Raw genomic sequence first — 27776 nt, 5'->3', positions numbered from 1 at the left:
GTGCCTTGCGTTTTGGTGCAGTGCATTTTGAAAGAAAAAAACATGCAGGAACTTATTTGGTGCCATTGTGGTGCATAGGGCTGCATGATACGTGATGCACAAAAATGTGCTGTTGCACCTGCACAAGTGTGACCAGGGAGCATATTTCATAACTTACGATATGTAACAGCATATAAACCATGGCTCTGTTGCTTATAACCATTACTTATGTTACGTTTGAAAGGGGAAACCTGATTGGTTGGTTATGAAGACCGCACACCTTTTTGCTCTGGTTTTCACAGTTTTGCATCCAGGGCTCTGTAATAAATGTTGCAGCAGTGGAAAAATATTGTTTACCTTAGGAACTGAACAGGTATTTTATTTGACAGTTTTGTAAAGTAAAAAGTAAAGTAAAAAAATGACAGCTGTGACCTGGTTACTGTGGACAACTTCCTGTATGGTCTACCGCTCCATATATATATATATATATATCGCCTGGTTTGGTTCATGAACCTCTTATAAGGAAAGTCTATTGCTCGATGTGAACTTTACAATGTATAATTCTATTTTACACTGCATACAGACAAGAGGTTTAACAATGCAAGTGAGCATGTTGAAACAAGTTTCTGTTAATAACATTGAGGGAGGTATGATGGACGTCCGGCCTGTTAAAGCAGATCAATACTGTCACGTTAACTTTAAAGTAGTAGCCATGAATGAGATTAGTATAACAGAGATTTAATACTTAGCCTTGTCCAATTATGAGGGGATTCCACACTCCAGCAGTGGCAGTCGTGTCACCAGTGCCAGCGCGGTTACGTCCTCAGCGCCAGTGGGGGTCATGTCACCAGTGCCATGTCTTTGGTCATAGTATCTCTGAGGATATGAAAGATCAGTGTTCAGGCAGAGCCAGTTTCAGGCTTCAGAAAGACGTGAAGAATAGCTTATTTGTATTTTACACGTACAAGCAGCAAATTGGTATTGCAGGTCCATTTGAATAATTTTTTTCACTTTAAAGTTAAACTCCAGCCATTTTTTTTTTCCAGGCATCTCCATTGAAGTCTATGGGGCAAAAACACGCTGTTAACTGCCCAAAGAAGCTTATGTACCTCTTCAGGCTTTTGGCATTTTGCTGCGGGCGTTTTGCTGCTCAGGTGTAAACGAGGGCCCTCTAAAATCATGGGATTTCTTGTGTTGGGCATTTAAAAGTGCTTTTCCAACTGCTTAACTGCTTTCCAACGGCTTAGGTGTGAACCAGGCCTAAGACACTCCCGGCCACAGTCGCTCACTCATCATCCCAACCCACAATGCAGGGTTAATAGCCCTACATTGAACTTGATGTCACCAAGGGATCATCTACAGGCCGAGGCACAAGGTAGAACAGGACAACACCAGAGATAGAGTAAGAAAAGTAATATCTACTCTTCTTGTAACCCCTAGACCAGGGGCGCCCACCATTTTTCGTCTGGAGATCTACTTTTCAAATGACGAGCTCAATGAGATCTACCAACGAAAAAACACCTGCATTCAGGGGCGGGAGGGGGTGTGGAACTGCATTGAAGTCAATGGCACCGCAGGCAGGCCCCTCGCCCACAGTGCGATCGCCTGCACCCGGAACCCAGGCACATTAGTGCCTGCGTTCCAGTCCAGTGCGATCCGGAAAAATGCTGCGAGCACTAATGTGAATGCAGTCACTAATGTGATCGCAGGTGATCGCACTGTGGTCGGGGGGCATGGCTGCGGTGCCATTGACTTCAGTACAACCCCACATCCCATCCTGCCCCTGAATGCAGGGAGTCGGCCGGCTTACAGTGCAGTGCATCCTAGAGGCCCCGCCATCCTGTCCTCCCGTGGTGCTCGTGTGGCCGACGTTGCACATGGGGAGAGGTGTTCCGCCCCTTTCCATCTGCAGCGTCTGACACACGCGGGAGCATAGCCGTAGCCAGCTCCTTTTGCGCCTGAGGCAAGAAAAAAGATGCAGAAATCAACAAAGCCTACCTCTTTATTTTTTAGTATGGGTTTCCTTTTAAAGAGAAAAAATATATGGAGGATGCCCCACAGTAATTGTTGATAAGCTGACATCCCTGAATATTATGGGTTTACTTTAATATTACAGGCCTGAAACTGCAACATCACTTATCGCATGCTAGAAATGCTGGAAACCTGTGGCCCCTCGGGGAGACTGTTTGCTTCAGCATGGGACGTAATACAAAGAGGGGTCCCTGGAAGAAAAAGGTTAGGTGCAGGAATTAGAGTTATTATTTACAAAACACTGCCCCTCATGAGGTCAGAGGTAGGTTGCACCTCAGTGGGGTTTTGGTAAAGAGGTCCTTTAGATTGCTTACCCATTGTACTGGTGATGCAAATTATGCTGTCACATCCAAGATCTACTTTATGTTGTCATGATAAAGATATACATTATACTGACATTATAAAGATGTACTTTATGCTGTTACATAAAAAATATACTTTATACTATCACATTAAAGATATTCTTTATGCTGTCCCATTAAGGTGACCTTAGTTTTTAGGGTGCTCTGGTGCTGCACGACGGCCCTCTGTCCCAATTTTGCTGTGGCTAGCTTAGGAGCACTCTCATAGGTTTGTTATTAGCAAAAAAAGCAGTGAACTGAGTTTTATAAAACACGAGTGGGAATACAGCAGACGTGAGATTCTGGAGAATGACCCATGAGGAGTGCAGGGTGTCTGTGGTGAAATCTGGAATTCAGATGGGACATAACAATTGCTGATTGTTATCAAAGGGTAGCTGCACTTAGCACCCTGAACTTTAATAGGTCATTTTATGTGGCTTTATAGATCCTAGCTTTGGGAAATGTTCTGGTTGTATATTTGATCACAATATTTGCCTTTGAATAAGCCAAACAAGTCTGTTGATGCAGAACTGGCAAGAACAAAGCTGGCCATACAGCAGCAGAATTTCTTTGGAGAACTCTCGTTTTCGGAATGATCATTAGTTTACAGTTTGCCAAATGTCAAGGTTGCCAGTGTGCTTATTTCAGTTCTCAACCAAACTGGTCAGTGTCATAGCTGATCACATGATGCGCTGCACCATGGCGACTGTAATCCAAACACACCTTCCTTAGCTGAAAGTGAAGGGAAGTCTGATTTATAAGTGTTTTGGGGCTTGTTCCCCCCACTGACAGTGTGTTCCAGTGGGGTTAGCAGCTGGAACGCACTCTATTGCATACTAAACCCCCCCCCCCCCTTCATTTTGGGGCAGGAGGGGGAGTTGCGTCAATGGCATTGCAGCCACGCCTACTGCCCGCATTGCAATCGCCCGCACCAGAATGCGTGGCACATTAATGCCTGCTTTCCGGTCCAGTGCGATCTGAAAAAATAGTGCATGCAGCATTTTTTATATCGCACTGGACCGGAGCGCAGGCATTGATGTGCCACGTGTTCTGACTTCAATGGACCGCCACGCCCCCTCCCACCCCAGGGTGGAGTTTAGTATGTGATGCAGTGCGTTCCGACAGCTAACCGCGCTGGAACACACTGTCAGTGGTGTGAACAAGCCCTTAGAGAATACCAGCCAATGTGGCCCATAGCTACCATTCAGAAGCTGATTCATTGCTATAGGAAACACAACCGCTTCTGACAGTTTGCCAGATGAGTTGCTAATTTATGAGTAGTAGTGAAGTGTCATTGTTAAGTCCTAGCTGTCATTCTTCAAATGTAGATGAGAAAATATTGAATCTAGTTGCTATAGTGCGCATACAATTCCTCCTGCAATTATTATACCTTAGGCAAATGAATAGTTAAAAGGAAACACGGATTTGACCGACTGCCTCCAGAATTCAGTATTTAGAAGAAGTTTCTGGAATATGTGCAAATCCTGATTATTTAGAACCTCACCTGGATTTTTAGGTACCCTATTGCAAATTCACGTTTTGCTTACAGTGACATTCGCTGGTGAAATCTGCTCTAGACAATAGTTCCCTATTGAATCTGTTTTTTATTGGTTGGGCTTAGAGCTGCAGCTAACGATTATTTTCAAAATCGATTAGCCGATTATTAAGTTCGATTAATCGGTTAATCGGATAAACAATAAAATAAAGTTTAAAAAATGGCTCCAGTGATAGGACTACTAGTTTGTATTGAGGTTGTAGTCCATCACAGGAGCAAGCTTGGAGCGGTGGAAGTAAAAAAGAAAAAAAGATAGTGTGGTGTGCAATATAGTGAAATGGAAAGTGTAAAATTATACAGCAATGAATGCAGAATGGCACCGGCTATAGAGGACTACAAAACCCAGCAAAAGCACATTATACAGCGCAATGCAGAATACCGCCAGCTATAGAGGAATACAACAAATCCCAGCAATACATTATACATACAGTGTATAATGCATTGCTGGTATTTGTATTCCTATGCATAATGTACAGTACAATGTACCATCAGCTATAGAGAAATACAAATCCCAGCAATACATTATAGAGCACCATGTGTGGGAAAGTGCAGGCTTACCTGAGTAGTCTTCCATCAACTTGCTTTTGAGATCGGACCTGTCTATCAGCTGCTGTCATCCCCCCACCCCTGCTCCTCCTTACTACATCTCCCCGCGTGCCTTGCCGATCGTGGATGGGCAGGAAATGTGAGGCGGGGAGGAGGTGCGGTGTGGGGAGTGTGAATGCGAGCGCGTCTGGCAGCGGCGAGCATGAGGTGGGGAGGAGGTGCGGCGCACAGCGTGTGGAGCTGTGAACAGGGCCAACTGATCGGAAGCCGATTAATCGATTATTGAAAAAGTTGTCAACTTTTTCAATAATCGATTATGTCGATTAGTTGTTGCAGCCCTAGCTTGGGCTTCAGTCTTTCAAGTGATAAAAGTTACAGTGCTTGTTTGCATAGTTGTTATGACTAGACAACCCTCCATGATACTACTTGGAGGAACTCAGTGAAAAATATGTAGCATGGTATGGATTGCTTCATTGTTGCTGTAGAAGATGATGAAATCTAAAACATGACATCACCATTGCATGCAGAATTGAATAGTTAACTCTTGCTTCATGAAAGTCAGAATAGCCCTATGCACTGTGTTCAGGTGGAAGACACGCTTTCAAGATCTGCTCTGCGTCCTAAGAATTGCTGTTGTGAGATTTCTTGAAGTGCTTTGCAAGTCTTGACATTTCAATATCATCTGGAAGGTTACGGGTTTAAATAAATGGAAATGTTCCTACATGCTGTACATACAGGGGTGTGGAGTCACACACCTCCCGAGATGGCAAGCTGAGTGGCTGGGAGGTGAGAACAGAGGAGGTGAGAACATGATGGGGGACGAGTCGGAGGCAGGATTCAGACTGTGGTTAGAACTTGCAGGGTGATTCAGCACTGATGAATAATATTCTGTATGAGGACTTTATGTAATTAAGGGAGGAACATGCAGCTCTGGCGTCACTGGTTTGTATTGGCATTATCCCAGTACTAGAAGCTGAATACAGATGTAATCATGCCTGAAATATACAACCGTTTCATTTACATTAGTTAAGCTGACGCTGAGGTTACACAACTTAATGTAGCTTAACCCGCTTTTCTTTTCTTAGTTTTGGGTAGTGGGGAATAGCTAAATCTCTCTCTGGTTTTTGTTGTTCTCTCGGGTGATTTAAGTGACTCTTTGACCTATGACATTACCAGTGACTGGGATCATAGACAGCAGTAAGAAATGGCAGAGATTCTAACCCTTCCCCACTTTTTTAAAGCCCAATTCTGGTATAAATCTTTCTGATACTGCAGCATGTTTAGAATATTAAATCACAGTTGGAGAAGCTTTGCAGTGAAGTCTGGGAAAGTCTGGCCTGTCTTATTAACCCTTCTATGGAGAAAAAGGCCAAGATGAAAAGTGTTTTGTTTGCCACGTTGCCAGACAAATAATATATCAGATTCAAGTACTGTGAATCATTTGAGGATGGACAGATATCTTCCAGAATGTTGTGAAGTGGAACTTGCCTGCCCATCTCTGGGCATCTTTAGACTGAAAGAAGAGAGGGCACCTAGGGGAGTTGTCCAAAGAAGCACAACATAGGCGGCCATTGTTTTGCTACAGTCACGAGTTGGTGGTTGACTACCATTACTATAATTCCTGTTTGGTGTTTATGAATGCAACACATGGAAAGCACATGCAACTATCAAACTCAGTTAGGACATATTCAAAAGGCATAACATTTAGTTCCTGGAAATATGGCGTTTGTCTCCTTTAGGCAGTTGTGAAAATAAATGATTGCCACCTGATCTTGCCAGTGGTGTCTGTGGTCACCAACAGACTTGTTCTCGGCCCATTGTCTTTGGAAGTTTAAAGAGGAACTTTACACACCAATTTAATGCCTCCCAAAACAGTTAATATTATGGCATGCCAACTGTGAAGGTTGCCAGTGCTCTTATTTCAGCACTAAACCAAACTTTCAAGCCCTCAAAATGGCTGGTGTCATAGCTGATCACATGTGCAGCACATTGGCAACTGCAATCCAAATACAGGTTAAGATGGCACCTTCCTTGGCTGTAAGAGATAGGAGGTTGTACTTCCACTTTAAGCTATTGGTGGGGTTGCAAGAAATACAAGTAGCTCTGGTATCTTCAAACTAGAGCATTAAAATAATCGTTCAACTTTTGAATACCATATAGGTGGCATTATAAGGGCTACAGAACAACTGAGGGAGGTAGTTATTTAAAAATATTTAGAGCTCCTTCACATCTGTTGTGGTCGCCTTAATGCAGCCCATTCATTGTGAATGGGTCGCACGACAAGGGATCAAGAAAAATATATATGACCCTTTTTGGAGCAACACAGCACATGATATACAGTATGCTTTCTATCCTATACAGTGTTCACAATAAATGTCAACGCATTACACATAGGACTGCTGCGCTGCCATGCATTAGAGAAACACACAATGAAGCATGCATTTTACTGCACGTTGCTGCATAAGTGTAAACAGGCTCTTTAGGGTTATGTAAGACTTTTTGGAGCTACTAAATGTACTGAACATAGCGTAATGATAAATTATAAAGTTTGCTCATGTAGCCTTGGGCCATGTGCCGCATAATAACCAATACATACTCTTAGGTGCCACCTGTGTGATCTCTGACAGTTTAAAACTTGCACTACTTGCCTCAACCTGCTTTTCCACCACCCAGTGTTCGTCATTTCGTTACAGTGCAATTATAATTGACATTCAAACATTAGAATATATGTATCATCCATATGATAAAGTCATTTACACGTGTAAAGGGAAAATAGCGTCTTTTATTGGATGGAAATTATCTTAAAAAAAATAACTTACGTTTTTTTTTGTCTCATCGGGAGTGACTTACCAGTGCCGTTTTACTCAATTTTTCCCTGATGTCAGTTTTATACATAATTAGTAGGGATGTGTGCACCTAGGCATTTCTCTTTCTGCCTCTTCTTATTCCTGCTTAAAGGGAACCTGTCAGGAAGGCTGTCATCTTACAGATTCGAGTTTGTGATCAAGAGCTGAAGGCTACCATGTAATGACTTTTGCATCTTTTTTTTAGCTCCCTTCTGTTCATAAAACCACATCATGCTACACAAGTGAGCGGTTTAGCAGAGAGGAATTGAAGAAGTGAGAGGAGAATCAATAATAAAACATCATCTATTATATTTCACACTGAAATCTCAGGAGACCACATCGGTAACAGCACATTAGCCAGTGCCCCAACTTCTGATTGAGACATCAACTAGCATTTATCCAGTTGATATGGTAAAATCATCAGCTTGGGATGCCCCATACTTCACCTGTTTCTGTAAACCCGTCACATAAAACTCCTCACAATGGCATCAGACCTAGGGGGACACGTTACTTTCTCTATGTATAGCCATTTCTTGGTGGCTTCTGTAATTGTCCATGGGCCATTACCCTAAGAGGATATCAGGCTGTGACTATCTCCCATTTTTCAGTCCAACTTCTTCTTTACCCCATGACCCTTAGTCAATTCAACCCCCATTTGTTATATGCTTGGTAACTTTTCCGGAACATGCAGAAGAACACATCTTTATCATTAAATTGGACAATTATAGTAATATGGTTGCCAGTCTCTTGTTGGTGCAAGCTTTGTTATCCTGCAAGATATCTTACAGTGGACACCGGGAATCCATAGAGGAACTTGGTCTCAAACCAGTGTCCCCTTCCCAGAAAGGGGGTTCTCCAAGCAACATTCTCATGGTGGATTGTGATCTCTCCCACCAACCAAAGACATCTGGCTCTCCACAGAATACTCCATCATAGTTGTCGCCCTATGGTAGAAGGAAAGGGGTCACAAATATGTAAACATACCTTGCATAGCTTTGTGTCCATCCTTGATGTGCAATTTACATTATGTACAGTATTTCACTGTTCCTGAAGGAGCATTTTTTTAAATGTTTTGTGAACCACTTAACAAGAAATCTGCTATTTGTATATCTTCTTTCAATGACTTTGTACTGCCCCAACACCATATACAGCCATTTAAATTGTTTAGTCACAGATATTGACCTAGTTGCTAATATTTGCCACTTATTTCACGGATCAACTTTTAAGAATTTCTTAACCGTCTTGTCATACATTTTTGTATGCGTGTAAGCTTTAAGTATAAGATGCCATGAAAGAGTAGTTCTGGCTTGTTGACGCCTTCACGCTCTGGTCTTGCCCATTCACATGTTCATGTTCTGGTTTAAGTCAGCCCATTCATTTGAAGGGGCTGCCAATCCACTACAGTGCACAGAAAACTGTGCCTGTACCATTTTCGGCAACACATCCCACGACAATGCAAGGAAGTGTGTTGTGACGCACTGCAACTCAGGTGCATTGAAGCACACATAGTGTTGTGAACGGATATTTAAGGTGAACCAAAGCTTTGTCCATGTAAACCGAGTGCTCCCAGCTATTGGCAGCATCTGACACTTTCTCCATTCTCCCATAGTGTTGCACTCTGGTGCCAGTGGTCAAGCCTAAGTGCTCATTGCTGCTGCATCTATACTCTGGCATGCATTGGGGAAAGTTTACATATGCGTTTACAGGAAACTGTCATAATAGAAATATGGGATCTTACCTTGCTTACTTGTATCTGAAAAGGGATGCTTTAGGGCTATAACTCCTTGACCTGGAACAACCATCTGCTTACAAGATGCCCTTATATTTGATATGTAAATGCTTTCTAAAGGTCCGTTATTTAACAAATAGTGAAGGAAGAATAGGGATGAAAGCCTTAGAACTTGCATTCCTCATTTCAGGACCGTCGGCAGAGCCGTGCTTATAATTACTTTACACCTTAATGGCTAACTGCACATCCAGAACTGATGGTGTATAGTAAATACACAGCCAAATATTACAAACCTATATATTCCAAACTACATACACTTATTTTAAGGCTCATTAGCCATCATCAATGCAGTGCAGGGAAACAATGGCATCAATGAAGCAGAACTTGGGGACCAACAAGAAGGTAAAATGTGAAGGTTATGGTGAGAAAATAATTAAAAAGCCCTTACACTAAACCAGTGCACATCTTTTTTTTCCCTTCACTACTTAAATAACTAGTTAAATAACTGACCTTTAGCAATAATTTACATATCAAATATAAGTGCACTGTTTATATGCAATGCACTAATGATGGCAACTATGCCTGAAAACAACTGTATGCAGTTTGGAATAAAATAACCTAGAATATTAGGCTATATCTGTACAATACACCTGTGGTTCTGCTGTTAACCATTGTGGTGTAAAAGAAAGATTTGCATGGCTCTGCCCACTGTCCTAAAAATTAAAGGAACTATGAGGTGAGTGCTTCTCACTCACCTCATAGTTCTAGCCAACCTGTGACAATGAGACTGTCACAGGTCGGCTCAGTAGATCGGGAGGTGAGCAAACATATACCGGCGTTCGCTCACCTCTCGATCCTGTCACGGCTCTCTGCCGTGACAGGGAGGGGCTGGATTCCCCCCTCTCTGCTCCGATCCGCCAGCGCTGACTGGTGGAACGGGAGGGGGCGGGAACAGCTGGCTCTGCCTCCTAGATAGGCAGAGCCAGCTGTCACTCACGCAGCTGGGCGGATTTAGACATCGATGTCGGGATCCGCTGCGGCGTCTCAGTATACCGCGAGCTGTAGCTCGCGGTATACTGAGCTTAGGGTAACGGGAGGACTCTAGTTTGTATCCTCCCGTTACCCTAAGGAGAACTATGGGGAAAAGCCCTGACCCCATAGTTCTCCTTTAAGAATAATCCTAATATTTTTGCAACAATATGCAGTGGTTCATTCGGAGCGCTTTTTGATCTCTTTAAACCATAACCTTCATGGTTCCTTTCCTGCCTAGGTATGGAGGACAATGCAACACAATTTAGCAGTTTATGGAGCATTGGTGATATGAATAAGAACCAAGCAGATTTCACCTTTTTATAAGTTGGCTGGAAAAATCCTAAACTATACAATCTGGTTTTGGGTGGTATTTTAGGAATCTTTTGTTACCCTTGATCAGTATATGCTAAATAGGTTTGTTGCTTAGTTCCTGTCTTCAGGGCTTGAGTTGTTCCATTGATTTTAGTGCTATGGTTGGGTGAGATTGGTCACATTCCTAGTGCCCAATATAATACATTCAAACACACAACTCTTTCTTGGCGTTAAGTCTGCTATTTCACAACTTAGTAAAACAATGTATTTAGCAATATGAAAGAGCACATTTATAGCTTGCTTGATGCATTGTTTTTTGAACTTTTTAATGTGATGGGTGTGTTTGGTGCACGGGTATCAGCTTTTCAACATTGGGCTAAAAACACTGAATAGTCCTCTTAGGTCTCCACGTCCGGTGTTATTCAATCTTTGGAAAGAAACCACGTGACTGCACTGAAGCCTCGCTTTAACAAATATGATGTTGGTGAGGAAAAAAATGACCATTGGCCTATTTTTTCCATAATGCAAGGTCGTATTCAGAAATGTTTTTCTAATAAAGTCATGCTACAATGATTTGAACTTTGACCCTAGCTCAATTCCCTCACACGCCAAATCTATCCATCGCCCCTGTGGGGAGTGGTACTATCCACATTGCGAACCACTGGTAGAGGTACAGTTTGTCTGTTAATTACAGCTAGTAGTGCCTTGCTGCCAGCTGACCGGTCTCGTGTTCTCCTGAAATGCGGTTAGCTGTTCAGATACTTGCATCCTTGTGAGAGCTTTAAAGCTAACTAAAACAACAATATAAAATCAGTCACCAGTTACTGATCTCTGAAGAGCTTCTATGATTTGATATTAGGTATATTTGATATAAGATATTAGAGTGTCTTGGGTTTTGGGGTCCTTTTGGGCTCAGTGGGTGGTAACATGTACATGACCACAGATTCACCCGAAGGCTTTTCATTCTTCTTTGAGATACTGACATAGCACGACATGTATACATTTTGCGTTCTATGAAGTTTAATAGATTGCTGTTTTTAATTTTGCAGGTTGGAGACTACTCGGCTAGCAAGATTCTAAATTATTGCATTTGATCCTGGATCAGAAAACCTGATTTGTACTGTGACTTCAATGGAAAAATCTCTCCGAGATCTAGAGGGCAGTACGACAGGGGAGTCTAGCCGTGACCTGATACCGGAACCCGCACCCCGCCCCGCCTGGGGCAGTAAAGTTCAGTATATCCTTGCTCAAGTTGGCTTTTCTGTCGGTCTTGGAAATGTTTGGCGATTTCCTTACTTATGTCATCAAAATGGAGGAGGTGAGTGTCTAAGCTTTCAGTAAGACTTCAGTAATGTTGGTCAGTAAGGTAACTTCCAAGTAAAGTGGAAAATATAGTGCCTTTTATATATATATATATATATTTGTTTCAGAACTGTTCAGAACTGGAAAAAAAAAATGTTTTATAATCAGGTAAACATAAAATGTTTCCAGTTAGCAGGTGACAAAGTCTATGTAATAGGAGGAGCTGTGTGCGGGTTCTAACTATAGATGCTCTGATAAAAATAGACTGCTGAAAAGGTCAGTCAGTAAGCCTAGTCGGTTTACGGAGGCTGCCAACAAGCATGTAGGCACTGCTAGGCTTTCTTTAGGACTTGCATAGGTGTCCATTTATGAGGCTATCCAAACCATGTCTTGATCAGGCTGCAGTTGGTGCAATAACTGCTTTCCCCACTCCACCCACTACTGAAAGGATAATTAGACCCAATCAGGAGCAGTTCTGCTGTGTGCATGGCTATTTTTCTGTGCACATGTACTATTCAGGTTCTTTCCACTGTGCTCAGGATAAAAAAATAAAACCAAGGTAGAGCCGGAGTGCCACAACCTGGTGCAATAAACCAGGTATGGGAGGAATGACAAATATAAAACAGTGTAGGGCTGCAACAACTAATCGACTAAATCGATTATGAGAATAGTTGGCAAATAGTATTTCCCTCAGATATATCATTGTTGTATATGATACATATATCATTGAGAACCCATGGGATGGCAGGGTTAAAACCTTTGTAAAAACCATTTCACAACTTAGTAAAACAATGTATTTAGCAATATGAAAGAGCACATTTATAGCTTGCTTGATGCATTGTTTTTTGAACTTTTTAATGTGATGGGTGTGTTTGGTGCACGGGTATCAGCTTTTCAACATTGGGCTAAAAACACTGAATAGTCCTCTTAGGTCTCCACGTCCGGTGTTATTCAATCTTTGGAAAGAAACCACGTGACTGCACTGAAGCCTCGCTTTAACAAATATGATGTTGGTGAGGAAAAAAATGACCATTGGCCTATTTTTTCCATAATGCAAGGTCGTATTCAGAAATGTTTTTCTAATAAAGTCATGCTACAATGATTTGAACTTTGACCCTAGCTCAATTCCCTCACACGCCAAATCTATCCATCGCCCCTGTGGGGAGTGGTACTATCCACATTGCGAACCACTGGTAGAGGTACAGTTTGTCTGTTAATTACAGCTAGTAGTGCCTTGCTGCCAGCTGACCGGTCTCGTGTTCTCCTGAAATGCGGTTAGCTGTTCAGATACTTGCATCCTTGTGAGAGCTTTAAAGCTAACTAAAACAACAATATAAAATCAGTCACCAGTTACTGATCTCTGAAGAGCTTCTATGATTTGATATTAGGTATATTTGATATAAGATATTAGAGTGTCTTGGGTTTTGGGGTCCTTTTGGGCTCAGTGGGTGGTAACATGTACATGACCACAGATTCACCCGAAGGCTTTTCATTCTTCTTTGAGATACTGACATAGCACGACATGTATACATTTTGCGTTCTATGAAGTTTAATAGATTGCTGTTTTTAATTTTGCAGGTTGGAGACTACTCGGCTAGCAAGATTCTAAATTATTGCATTTGATCCTGGATCAGAAAACCTGATTTGTACTGTGACTTCAATGGAAAAATCTCTCCGAGATCTAGAGGGCAGTACGACAGGGGAGTCTAGCCGTGACCTGATACCGGAACCCGCACCCCGCCCCGCCTGGGGCAGTAAAGTTCAGTATATCCTTGCTCAAGTTGGCTTTTCTGTCGGTCTTGGAAATGTTTGGCGATTTCCTTACTTATGTCATCAAAATGGAGGAGGTGAGTGTCTAAGCTTTCAGTAAGACTTCAGTAATGTTGGTCAGTAAGGTTCAAGTAAAATGGAAAATATAGTGCATTTTATATATATATATATATATTTTTTTCAGAACTGTTCAGAACTGGAAAAAAAAAATGTTTTATAATCAGGTAAACATAAAATGTTTCCAGTTAGCAGGTGACAAAGTCTATGTAATAGGAGGAGCTGTGTGCGGGTTCTAACTATAGATGCTCTGATAAAAATAGACTGCTGAAAAGGTCAGTCAGTAAGCCTAGTCGGTTTACGGAGGCTGCCAACAAGCATGTAGGCACTGCTAGGCTTTCTTTAGGACTTGCATAGGTGTCCATTTATGAGGCTATCCAAACCATGTCTTGATCAGGCTGCAGTTGGTGCAATAACTGCTTTCCCCACTCCACCCACTACTGAAAGGATAATTAGACCCAATCAGGAGCAGTTCTGCTGTGTGCATGGCTATTTTTCTGTGCACATGTACTATTCAGGTTCTTTCCACTGTGCTCAGGATAAAAAAATAAAACCAAGGTAGAGCCGGAGTGCCACAACCTGGTGCAATAAACCAGGTATGGGAGGAATGACAAATATAAAACAGTGTAGGGCTGCAACAACTAATCGACTAAATCGATTATGAGAATAGTTGGCAAATAGTATTTCCCTCAGATATATCATTGTTGTATATGATACATATATCATTGAGAACCCATGGGATGGCAGGGTTAAAACCTTTGTAAAAACCAGTTGATAATGTACCCACTGTTAATGTGCAGTTGTAGGAACAAAGCACCTTTTATGTATAAATATACCTCAAGGGGAAAAAGGAGAAGGTATTTTCTATTAGGCTGCCTAATACTATAACAAAGAATATTTATATCTGATGTGACCTAAAGGAAGTGGAGTCCTGTAGCACTTTCCACAGGTAGCTAGATATGGGAAAATTGTTGTAACATCTTAACAATATGCTAACACAGACTTTAGAGGTGCAGGAGCATAATGTTCATGAACATGTTAGTATGTTCGTAGATAGTCACCTCCCAATAACACTAGCTACAACCATTTAAAGCAATCCTACTCGGACACTACCCAGGCACACCCTAATTCATCGTCTGCTGGAGAATAAACCTTACTAAACCTTGCTGCTAGTTACTGTCCACTTATTGAATAGATCATGGTCTCTGCCATTCACAGTGTTAAGTTTATTCTTCTCCAATTCAAAAGACTGAAAGATATAAAGAATAAACTATAAGTGCCTCATTCCTACTACATTTTATGGATGAAAGGTTGAACATTGTCTTGTTGTAGGCAGTGGGCAATGATTTAGGCAGTGGGCAATGATGAGGGAGTATATAAGTAGCTAAGCGGGTGCAAGGCACAGTGAATTGGTTCTATGCTTTGCAAGTCTACGCTGGTAGTTTTCAGCACATGGCTTTAAGTTCTGAGAACTAGTAAATGTTTCTAAAAGTTCCTCTGTTCCTAACTTGGGAAGTATCCCTAACACTAAACGTCACCTTCAACTCGTAATCCTCCTCTAAATTGGTTAACTATTGACCTCCCTGTAACATTTATCTTCGAACCTAGCCTTCTTAACCCAACCCCTAAAATAAGCCCCTAGCGTTTCACACTTATCTTAAAACATAACGTCCTTAACCCTTACCTATAAAATACCTTTGCCCAGACCATGGAAATTAAACATTACACCTTTGCAACAAGCTCTCACTCACTTCTTTAGCTGCTTGTAATGTGAACGTATTCATTCTCAAAGATTACAACGAAGTCTCTAAAGTTGGTTTCATTTGGTTTTTAACAGCTTAGAAAGACCTGCTGTGTGTGTTTACATTAGAGGGCTGGTGGGCTAGAAAGATCTTCTCTCATGTAAAAATGCTAACAGTGCCTCTGTTGTAAAATGTAAAACGGATTTCATTTAAAATGCCTTCAGATACAGAGGTGAATGAGGGCTTGCTTTGAGGCGTTTTTACTGTTGGAATATGTAAATTCTTTACTGATTCTAACACTAAGCTACCCTATCAGTAAACTAAGGCCTCATTCAGATAGACTAAAAGTGCCAACATGCGGCAAGAATCTACAGATTCCTGCGGCCGGGATCAAAGGTGGCTGCGGATAGCTGCAGATGCCCAGCCTGTACAAAGCAAAGCATTGAGAGGCTGACAGTAGCTGCAGCTGTCTGCCGCTGTTTGCATGTGTCTGCACATCCTTGTTATGGGAATCTGCCGATTCTTGCCGCATGTTGGCACTTTCGCACCAACATTAAGTGGGTCTTTATTTTCCCACTTGGGTAGTGCATCTTCAGACCGTATTCTATACTTCCAGAGCAGCAGTAACAGTATACAACAGTTTCAGTTGCTTACCCGCTTGGAAGAAGATGGACTTGAACCCTCCATAGGGGCATGCCTATGCGTTCTTCAGGCGCATTGTTCATGGGGGAGAAAAGGTAGTGATTATCTCATGCATCCAACTCTCGCAGTAGATTAATTCCACAAGCTACATTGGACAAGTACTGCCTTCCTCTGACAAGGACTGTCTTCATCTTACTTACAATGACTCCAAACTTTAGAGGGATATCAACCAATTCTGCACCTTTTCATCATTGACATTCAACAGATTAAACAGGAATTTTTTTAAAAGGTTGCTAGTGTAAATACCTGAATCTTTCTTCATACTACAGTCTTCTGTACAGCAGGACTGGGAGAGGGAGGATCTTTCTTACTCTTGTTTCGAAACTTAGTGAGTTAGTGACCTTAAACAACAATGCCGGTTATCATTAGATGTATGGTTGTTTTGGTTGAGTGGCTTACTAAGTGAAGGAAGGATGAGGATGGCTGCAATGGTGTTACCATATTTGTGTTCCCGCAGAGTTCTATTAAGCTGCATGTTAATGCTTCATACCATTTGCTTGACTTGTTTTCTGTCTAATAATGGGTGACTCTTGCTGCTGTATTAAGTAAACTTACAACTACGCACTCCCTTATTGATTTAGCCTATCTACATCTGTCCCTAGAGCTTTTACATTTATAACAGGCAATTCCGTGTGTAAACTCTCGGTACTGGTAAATATTATGATGTGTATGTAGACTGAATTTGACTTTGAGCTAGAAGAGTTTAAGTGGGTATACATCACATGATGTCCATGTGCTTGTATTTATTTGTAAACTCATCTCTGATGCCAATTCGTAAATTTCAATATGTTAACCAAAGACTTTGAAAGAGACCTCTACTGGAAACCTTTTGAAAGTTCCCTCGATATTCCAACATTCCCAGACATTCCACTGTAAGATGGACACTATTCAAATTAATGACCCTATGCTTTGTTCTATTGCTTTGGGAATCTGTTGCAAAAAAGTGACCTCCAGCCCAAGCTTCACATACTCATTACTGAATTATAGGTACAGCATATTCATTTCTTGAACATTTTGGACTATCTACCAAAGGGAATGCGATGCATTCCTATGAATTCATAATGACAGTAAATAAGAGATGATGCTGAAACTTCCAGCAAAAATATCTTACTACTGAAGTCTAGAAGAAATAAGTAAAGTTGAAATTTAGGACTTTTTCTTGGGTACATGTAATGGTGTGCATCCCATCCCCTGCAGGCTGCTACTACTTGATAAATAATATCCCTTATGCCACCTTCATAGCTGCTGGATATTGCCTTGAGCTGCTGTCTTCTGGTGCTGTATGAATTGACAGCAGCTGCTGCTAGCATGAAGAGTTGCACTGCTTGCCAGCCCCTTCATGCCCTCTCCCCCATTCAGAGAGCTTGTACTACTACTACTACTACTACTACTACTACTACTACTACTACTACTACTATTCTCCTATAATACATCACGTTTAGCCCCCTTTAGAGCACCCTTTAGATTTACCAACAGCCATGTAGCACAAGGGCCTGCTTGATCAGATACAGATTTAGGTAGGACCTCATATTACATTGTTTTGATAAATCTAAAGGAGATTTTACAAAGATTGTACTGTCAGAATATAATATGGTTGGTGGGCTTTACAGATTCACCCCTAAGCGTGAGTCGAGGTGTTATTTTTGGTGCTTTTGTATGTGTGACCTCTAGTACAGGAGCAGAATTGTGTCTTCTTGGCCCCATAGATTTTTTATTTCATAAACCATAGTTTTCATCTTCCAGGACAGCAAGCCTAAGAGGTACTTGCCAATTAAGAGGAGTGTGCCCTGATAGGAAAAAGGTGGAACCCTGTCCTACGTCTATGGACTTGAAGGACGGGCTGCCTATGCTACGTATAATGTTGCCTACAGCACCTGCTATTCCCAGGCGGTTTCCCAGCCTACGGCAACATCACCCTGAAAGCGCCTGATCCCATCTGATCTCTGAGGCTAAGCAGGATTGGGCCTGGTTAGTACTTGGCTGGGAGACCACCTGGGAATACCAGGTGCTGTAGGCAACATTATAGGTAGCATAGGCATACTTTAAGCCCATAGACTTAGGACAGGGTTCCACTTTTTTCCTATCGTGGGAAAACACCTGTTGATCAGCATCAGCAAGTACCTCTTTAAGTAGGCTTGCTGGAAGATTCCCAGAAATACTCTTACCGGTAAGTCTAACAGGGATTTTCAATGCACTCCCATAGAAGGCCAAGGGACCAAAAATGCTTGAAACTGCTCCAAAAGAAGCTTATGTACTTTTTCAAATTCAAGCAGCAGGTAACACGGCATTCATTTGTGAACGGGCACCATTTAATACAAAGGGAGTCTTCATGTTGAATGATGAAGCACTTCAGCAAACGCACTTTAAAGCGCTCAGGTGTGAATGTGATCAACGGTCAACTTTAAAGGATTAGCAAACTTTTCGTCAAAGTTCAGTTATGCCCTCGTTCCCCGCTGTGTTACGCTAGCCCCCCTTCCCCAAATGCATAGTTGCCTAAAAAAGGAAAAGGCTTGGGAGAAAACCCACACAGAACACTAATACGAGGCATCTGTACAGGCAGCAGATGATTGGCAGTGGAATGTACCTCCAAGGCTGGGGTCATATTTGCAAGGTAAGTAAGTATCGGGATTAGAAAAATGGATGAGTGCTCTTTGTTTGAAAGTGCAGTTATCCTCTAAACTTTATCTACTCCCCAAAGACAAAAAAGTGATATATTACAGCCTACTGGTCCTTTTGGATGTGGATGCATTTATTTATTTTTAGGCTTTTTTTTGTAACTTTATTTTCACCTGGTGATCCTGGGAGTGAAAGAATTAAAGCACTTACAAGAAAAAAAAGACAGTGATGAGGGAATCGGGAAAATCTGTGACTCCATCATTTATTTTTGCTTCAACATTTGCATTTGGATATGTCTGCTCACCACTATCAGCTAACCGTCTTCTAACCTGTGCTCATTCTATGCGGCAGATTGCCCTCTAGTGGTGAGCAGGTTGTGTGTGTGTGTACACAGACACACACACACACTTGTGTCACTGCTGCTGTTCTTTTTAGAAAGCATTATTCAATATAATGTTGTTATTTAAATTCTGTTTTGCCATTTTGTGGAAGTGACAGAAGAATGATTAAGTTGATTCATTTATTGTCTTGACAGGTGCCTTCCTGTTACTGTACTTTCTACTGCTGCTCATCATCGGCATACCCCTTTTCTTTCTGGAGCTAGCAGCTGGGCAAAGCATACGTCAGGGAAGCATTGGCGTTTGGAAGCATATTAGCCCTCGGTTAGCTGGAATTGGCTTTGCTAGCTGTTTGGTAAGTACATGCCAAGTTTTTTTTTATTGTTATGATGATGACTATTATTATGGTAAATTCTATTATTATGATGATATTTAAATGATCATCCCTGGCGGTGCTCTACAAAGTAAAATATATAACCTCAGGTAATATACGTAGCAAACATTTCCAAGGCCAGGTATGTAAAGTTCCTCAATAAAATGTAATCAAGCAATAGAAGGTCTCAGCAGGAATAAGTTTGAAGGGAACAAAGGTCTACAGTGGGAATGTTGAAGGAAGTCTGAAAGAAGTCCTTTGGAAGGTGGGAGAAAGGGTGAATTCTGGTACATGTTGATGCAGACCATGACATGGCTGGCTTAACTTTACCGTTCAAATGTTAGCCACATTATCTTACACAAGTCCGGTGTCTGATTAAATCGAGGTAAAGCACAGATTGAAATGCATTAAAGGAGAATTATGAGGTGAGTGCTTTTCACTCAGCCTCATAATCTGAGCCGACCTGTGACAATGAAACTGTCACAGGTCGGCTCAGTAGATCGGAAAGTGAGCGAACACATACCGGCGCTCGCTCACTTCTCGATCCTGTCACTGCAGAGTGCCGTGGCAGGGGAGGGACTGGATTCTCCCCTCTCCTGTCCGATCCTCCAGCGCTGACTGGCGAAACGGACTGGGAAGGGGCGGGTACAGCTGGCTCTGTCTCTAGATAGGCAGAGCCAGCTGTGTGTGTGTTGCAATGCCAGCTCTTTTAAAACACAAGCCAATTGCCATTGCATGGATCCCGCGAGCTGCAGTGTTTTTTTTTTTTTTAGAGGAGTGGTTAAGTCTGCTTTTGTGTGAAAGATGCCTAACTAGTCAAAGTGCATTTAGGAACACTGATTGTCTGAAACCTGAACGCTACTGAAATTTTCTTCAGCTATCAAGAGGATCATTGGGTGGAACTTATTGTACTGCCCACAGATGAGAAATAGGTAGGTTTGAATTGCCAGCTTGCAGGACTGTTTTGCTTTTGCAGCGTATCTGTTTCTCCTTTTAATATGTCGGTACTTTAAGCACTTTTATAAATAGATAATGCAGAGTATTAATGCTGAATAAATAACATAACCATCTTCTGTTTGCAGGTGTGTACATTTGTGGCCCTGTATTACAATGTTATTATTGGATGGAGCCTCTTTTATATGTTCAATTCCTTCCAGTATCCCTTACCATGGGAGAACTGCCCCAGACCGGCCAATCAGACACAAGCAGGTCAGTACTAAATAGACTGAGAAAATGGCTCGTGTAGTATTTAGCTTCCCACTGGTTACTTGGCCTTCTTTCATAGGCAAGAGGTATGTTGGTGGATGGCATATGAGATTTATATCTAAGTAATCATTCTGCCAATGGTTTAATTCACCCAAGACTTGTTGTTTCACTTATGGATGGATAGTAGCAGCTGAAACCACTTATAACGCTTAGTTAGTCCAGCCGCTATCTTCTCCATAGACTATCTATGGAGAAGATCTTGGTAGAGTTGTAACAATACCTGTATAAAATTGTGACGTAAAGAGCCTTGTCATTGGTGACCAGAGTTGCTGGTATGCTGATTATCAGTGTAAAATGTTGACAATCTTACCTCCTCGACCGTTGAGCTGTTTGTCTGAAAAATGAAAAGTTTGAGGGTAAGTAAGGATAGTATAAAACCAGACAGGAAGCTCTTGCTTTGTGTCTGAGGATTTTAAAATGGCAGCTTGAAAATACATTTTGCACAGTGAACATTGGATGGACACGTGCTAATCATTCCTTTCTGCTCCAGCATGACAACAGTTAATCTAGTACTGCTTCAGTAAGACTTTAAAGTGTATATAAATCCTAACAATCAACTTCTCTTATTTGCTCTATTTTGGTCTTCTAAATATACAATTAAAAGGGGTTTTTTTTTAATACCTGTTGAAATCTTGTGAGCTGACTCACAAGTGCACAGTTAGAGGTTGTGTAGATGAGGAATGAATAGATGGGGAGAGATCTGTATTCTTTGTAATCCATTAGAACTGAAGTAGACAAGGCTGACACTGCATGCTTAAAAATTCAATGCTGTGTTGTCATGTCAAAGAGGAAGGTAGGAACAGACTATGTTTCTGGCATATCAACAGGTATTTTTCTGTACTTGCAGTGTGTGTAAAGGTAAAAATAAAACGGGGAAATGTAAATGTATTCCAAAGTTGTACCAAATATGTTTTTTTTTAATTTTTATTATTTTGCCATGACATGGGCTTTAACAACATTATCTGGTAATGTGTGTTTTTGGTATTTTACAGAGTGTGTCAAGAGTACACCCACGACGTACTTTTGGTACAGAAAAGCCTTGGATGTTACAGAGTCTATTGGAGCCTCAGAGATGAACTGGCCAATGACAGGGTGTCTTGTTCTAGCCTGGGTACTGGTTTGTGCTGGCATGATCAAAGGGATCAAGTCTTCTGGCAAAGTTAGTTGTTAATATGTATCAGTAATTGATTTTTTGTAACCTGTTTCACTGTCCAATACTAAAGAGTAATGTGTTAGAAGTATAAGCAATTAAGAGTCTGAAACATTGAGATATCTATTTCCTAGCTGAGTAGAATAACGGAAGCTCTTAAGGCAGACCAAGTGTCTACAGGCCATGTACACTTCTCCATCGAGGTGCATTGCGGTAATGCATGTTACTTCATCTTAGCACAGAAACTTACCGAGACTGTACACTGAATTGCGCATCCACGGCTCAGTGTCCAGAAATGCTGTCAGGCAGGAAGAAGCAATTATGACAGAAGAGACATACAGAGTCTCTTCTGTCATAAAAACGTTAACTGTCAGCAGTTTTTAAACCAAGGTGTGACGACATGGTGATGAGTTTTTATAAGTTAAATGTGTATTGGTGTTGGGTTTAAGTGCGTTATGATTTGTGACCTGGTTATGAAAAGACTATCAGCACCATCCCTCGTTATCTCCCTTTGTACTGTGAAGGAGCTCATAACAATGACATTCTGGCCAGGCTCCTGCTATGGCTGTCTGGAGCTCGTCAGCAGGTGAAACCCTGTGGTGTTAAGCAGACCGATTGTCTGGGGAGGGCAGGGTGGATGTGATGGGATTATAATCTGATCTCATCACTTGCTGTATAAAAGTTTGTGCAGTTGCTTCAATAAATCAGAGTTTGTGTCACCCTACACTCGTGTCTCGACCAGTGACTGGGGAAACTGGGAGCTAAGGATTTTCAGGTTGCAATATCTCCTCAGCAAGGAAGAATACAGCGGCGGACATACTCATCCTGAGTACGGGGGTCCGTCACACAAGGGACTTAACACCCACTTTAATTATTCTGCTTCAAAAAGAACATTTCAAGTCCAAATTTTTTTCTATGTAAACAGTCCAGTACCAGAGCTTCTACTGGCCAAACACTCATACCTCACATGTTTTGCCTGAATAGGGCTTCATCAGGGGTCTTGTGTAATAACATGTCAAGTTAACAATAACAAACATAACAAACAAACGTCACAGACCACATGGCTCTCCTCCTTTTTATATAGGTTCTTATTGACTCTCCTATTGGCGCCTCCTATTATACAAGGGAATGGAGTAAACTAATTGCAGTGGACGCGATGATGTCATTAGTGCAATGATTCTGTGGGAGCGTGATAACATCAGTGATGATGTCGGTGACATCATCAGAGAGCACCAATAGGGACCTATATAAGGAGGAGAGCCATGTGGTTTGTTTATTATGGCACTATGAGCACTTTGCACTTGACACGTTATTGCACAAGACCCCTGATTAAACCCTATTTGGGCATGGGTGTTTGGGGAATAATTTAGTTTAGAGGGGGAGAGTAATAGAAGAGAAAATGAAAAGAAAGTGATGATGAATAAGGAAAGCTCCTCACTCTAAAATGGAAAGGCTGCATTTTAAAGGAGGAAAAGCCAAAAGGAGGAAAAGCCAAAAACAGATACTCTCTGGACACGTTCCCGTAGCCAGTTCTCTATCCACGTACACACCACCTCATCTATGCCCATAGCCCTCAGCTTGTGAAGTAAGCGCTTGTGTGGTACCGTATCAAATGCCTTTTGAGAAATCCAGGTATACCACATCTACCGGCATCCCTCCATCCATATCTCTGCTTACCCCCTCATAAAAATCCCCCCCCCCCCCCCCATTTCCTAGTTTAAAAGTTTAAAAGCTCCTCCAGTCTTTCTACCATAGTTCTGGTGACTCTACTAACCACCAAGAATTGCCCTCACTTTTGATGGGTTTCCTCTCACTTCCTGTTATGGCTATCCAAAGAGAAATCAAAATGCTGATGGGACACATATGGCAAAAAAGATGACAGGGGTCCTTTACTATACCCAGAACTTTAAAAAAAAACATTTTGGTTTCAGTTCTACTTTAAACTCTTGAAGTTTTCATCTATTTAGTCATTCAAAAGTATCATTTTAACTCTCAATTTCTCCTGTCAGGCTTAAAAACTGTAACTCAGGTTTATTTTTTGTGACTACATTCATTTTATTGGCTTTTCTAGGTGATGTACTTTAGCTCAGTTTTTCCTTACGTCGTGCTGTTGTGTTTCCTCGTCCGTGGATTGTTACTTGATGGTGCTGTGGATGGGATTCGTATCATGTTTACACCAAAGGTATGGATCATGGCCTCTGCAAATCAATGATGCTTGTTTGTGTCACTGTAAACGATGCCATGCTATGCTCATGTTTTACTTAAAGGGAGTCTTTCATTTCAGAAGTATCGTATAGAAGTTGCCATGCTCCAGCTTGATGACTGTGCACTGACTTGACTCATAGTAAACCTTAGAGAACTAGTCATGATTGAGCGTATGTAACAATCTGATAATTAAATTATTATAATTACACCGGCTTACTAATTAAATATTTGTCCGTCCCCTCCCCCCCATATTTCACTTTATTTACTTTGCCTGAGCCTGGTTGTGAGTCAGGAGTCAGAGTTTGCTGCCTTGTTGATTGCCCAAACTCATTCACTGTCTCCCAGCTCCTAAGAATGCATAACTGCACAGAGACCTGTAATTGTTTATATTCCTATTAACTATAGAAAACTATGATTTGACCCTATTATTTATTCTCAGTAGCTAGGACAGCAACTATTAGTCTTCAGGTGACCTCTGGCCCTAAAACGCAAGCTGAAAAGTCACAAAGTAAGTGACATTAAATAAGTGGGCAAATATAATTCTTTCATAGATAAGTCAGCACTGTTATCATAGCTTAGTACTAAAAGCTTAGATTTTTTTCATGAGCCGAGTCATGACTGGTTCTCTTTAAAGTAGACCTAAACTCTAAAGTAAGATCCACTTATACAGATGAAGTAGGCATATTAGGTAGGTGTGAAGGAGTGAAGATTTAAAATGTCCTTGTCCGATCCTCCTTGACTTGAATACATAATGATTAAAATCAAGGTAAGGCACCAACAGAGTTTTTGTTTTTAGTAACAAGTCCTTTATGTTTTTCAGCTGGAAATTTTGGCCGACGTTCAAGTCTGGCGCCAGGCAGCTACGCAGGTCTTCTTTGCATTAGGCCTTGGATTCGGAAGTGTGATTGCATACTCTAGCTATAACGACCGCCATAACAACTGCCACTTTGATGCCATTCTAGTGTCATTTATTAACTTCATGACTTCAATCCTGGCAACGCTCGTGGTGTTCGCTGTCCTGGGATTCCGAGCCAATGTTATTGCAAAGAATTGTGTCAAAGAGTAAGTTAATTTCATTTCCAATGGGAAACATCCACATTTAGGCTGTCCATAGAAAAACAGTGATAGATGTGCTCATTTGATTATTCCAGTTTCATACCTGCAGCAGCTACTACTGCATTTTCACTACTTTACCAACATTTGATGGTCAGGAGCTGCTTTGTCGCTGACACAGGCACCTTTTTGTGAAGATTATCCTCCTGGTTTGTATTGAATTTCCAGGAGCTGTGTAGAGCTGCAGCTAACGATTATTTCTGTATAATGTACTATTGCTGGGTTTTGTAGTCCTCTATAGCTGGTGGTATTCCGCATTGCGCTGTATAATGTATTATTGCTGGGATTTGTAGTCCTCTATAGCTGGTGGTATTCCGCATTGCGCTGTATAATGTATTATTGCTGGGATTTGTAGTCCTCTATACAGCTCAGTGCAGAATATCACCAGCTATATTAGGAGCACCCAGCAGTGTATAATGTATTCCTCTATAGGTGATGGTACATTGCTCTGTATAATATACAGCACAATGTATATTCAGCTATAGAGGAATACAAATCCCAGCAATACATTATAGAGCATCATGTGTGGGAAAGTGCAGGCTTACCTGAGCAGTCTTCCAGCAACTTGCTTCTGAGATCGGACCTATCGGCGGCTGTCATCCGCCCACACCTGCTCCTCCTTACTACATCTCCCCGCGTCCCTGTGCCGATCGTGGATGCGGGCGGTGAGTGTGAGGCGGGGAGGAGGTGCGGCGCGCAGCGTGTGTGGAGCCGTGAACAGTGCCAACTGATCAGAAGCCGATTAATCGATTATTGAAAAAGTTGACAACTTTTTCAATAATTGATTTATAATCGATTATGTCGATTAGTTGTTGCAGCCCTAGAGCTGTGTTCTGGGTTCAACTGATATCTAGTTGTTTTTTAAAGCCCAGCCCTGGTGAAGGGGGTTTGCTAAACTCCGAAAACACATTGGCTGTCTTGTTTTTTGTCATTTTGCGAAACCAATAAAATACCATTTTGGATCCATAAAGGGCGTTCTTTGAGTAGACGATCCACCCCTCGTCCAATTAGAAAACACCATGTATTCCGTGTTAAGACCCCCTGTGTTAGGGTAGAGGGAAAGATGCTCACCACAGCACCATATAGGATCCAGAAGATTGCTGTAAAGGCTACTACACATACATTGGCGTGGGGGAGGTATATAGACTGTGATAAGACTGCAGTACCACAGAGAAGCACATATGACAAGTTCACTGATTCTTGCTACAAACAGTTTCGTAAAGTAAAATTAAAGGTAAGCTAAGTGCATGTGAAAAATGTTAGCACAGTTGCAGGGATACCATTAGTGATTTGCTCATATGTGTGATTCTTTGACAGGCATTGGCCAGGTATCGTCGGATTGATTCATAATGGCATTTTGACAAACGACTTAATACCAAAGGAAAACCTGACTATTGAGCACTACAGCCAATGGTACATGAACACCAATCAAACCATTAATCTGACAGACTACGGCATTCAGAATTGCAGGGTGGAGGACGAGATGAACAAGGTTTGGAAACTCCGTCTAATAAGTAAGACGTGGGCATATCTATACAGTCACATGAAAAATATCCTGATTATCTCTTTTCTCTGTGTTGGCAGGGTGTGGAAGGCACAGGTTTGGCATTCATCGTGTTCACGGAAGCCATGACTCGTTTACCTGCTTCCCCATTTTGGTCTTTGTTGTTCTTCCTGATGCTGCTAAATCTGGGGCTGAGTACCATGTTTGGGAACATGCAGGGAATTATCACCCCACTTCTGGACAATTTCTCATGGTTACGCAAGAAGAAAACATTATTCACAAGTAAGGACATCCAACCGCTTCTGCTTAAAGTGAATCTTCAAATCGTGAGACTATGTCGGAGGCACTGGGAGGAGTCTCTTGCCGTCCTTTAACTTTTAAGTTAATTTGCAGGTAGCTCATTAGTTTGTGGTTAAGCAGCACAAAGGAGCTCAGGGACAGAAAACTGAACACCAGACCAAAATGGATGTTAGAGTCCATTGGCCATTCACTGCCTGCAATCTACATATTTTTGGAGAACTACCCATAGCTGCTCTGAGTCCAGTCCTACATTTTAATCGTTTCCAGGCCCTGAGGAAGAGGGTTGTGTCTGCCCCTAAAACACGCTGGCAGTTTGATCAACACAATTATTTATCTTTTTTATGGACTCCAACATTCATTTTGGTCACCTTTTGACACTCTTCTGTTTTCTGTCCCTTAACCCTTTCGCTGCCAAGCCCTCGAGCATTTTTCAAATCAGCTGGCCAAGCCATTTTTGCAATTTTTTTCCTATTGATTTGATTTTCAACTGCTGCGTTGCTAGCGTTTGTAAAAGACCCCCCAAACCATATATTTTCTGAAAGCGCAGGCCCGATAGAATATAAAGATGGTGATAGTAAATTTGTAGGCCCTGCAATAATTGCGCAAATGTTTCTCAAATGAATATTAAACCGATAAAAATACACAATTCAATTGTTAAAACACACCAAAATCAGTATCTGTGCACAAAAAATAATTATTTTCTGACTAAATCTAAAAGATAAAACTGTATTGAGTTAATAAATAACAAATATTAGCAAATTTGTAATTGCGCCTTTTTGCGAAAAGATAAAAAAATGAAGGTATGCAAAACTGTAAATCGACTTTTATGTAAAAATTTGTTTTGGTGTTTGTGTTGTGATAAAATGACACAGGTGTATATTTAATTGCAACACAAGGTATCACAACGCATGGCAATGAGTCACAAAGCTTTGCCATGCGCTGCCACAGTTAATTTAATGTTTTTTTT

General features: G+C 41.5%; 1 protein-coding gene across 1 annotated transcript in view; it reads left to right on the top strand.

The window, feature by feature from the left end:
* Positions 1-27776, top strand: part of LOC108800942 (sodium-dependent neutral amino acid transporter B(0)AT2-like) — a 44293-nt gene that overhangs the window by 12682 nt on the left and 3835 nt on the right. Inside the window, exons 2-9 of the mRNA XM_018572926.1 lie at positions 11421-11689; positions 19096-19253; positions 20354-20480; positions 21530-21696; positions 23759-23869; positions 24713-24954; positions 26323-26497; positions 26590-26791. Of these exons, the coding sequence (XP_018428428.1) occupies positions 11503-11689; positions 19096-19253; positions 20354-20480; positions 21530-21696; positions 23759-23869; positions 24713-24954; positions 26323-26497; positions 26590-26791 (1369 nt within the window). The 5' untranslated portion in view covers positions 11421-11502. The remainder of the gene's footprint in view (positions 1-11420; positions 11690-19095; positions 19254-20353; positions 20481-21529; positions 21697-23758; positions 23870-24712; positions 24955-26322; positions 26498-26589; positions 26792-27776) is intronic.

This window comes from Nanorana parkeri, unplaced genomic scaffold (assembly GCF_000935625.1).
Source record: "Nanorana parkeri isolate BGI_ZX_2015 unplaced genomic scaffold, ASM93562v1 scaffold2174, whole genome shotgun sequence".
NCBI lineage: Eukaryota > Metazoa > Chordata > Amphibia > Anura > Dicroglossidae > Nanorana > Nanorana parkeri.
This window is presented reverse-complemented; position numbering and strand designations above follow the sequence as displayed.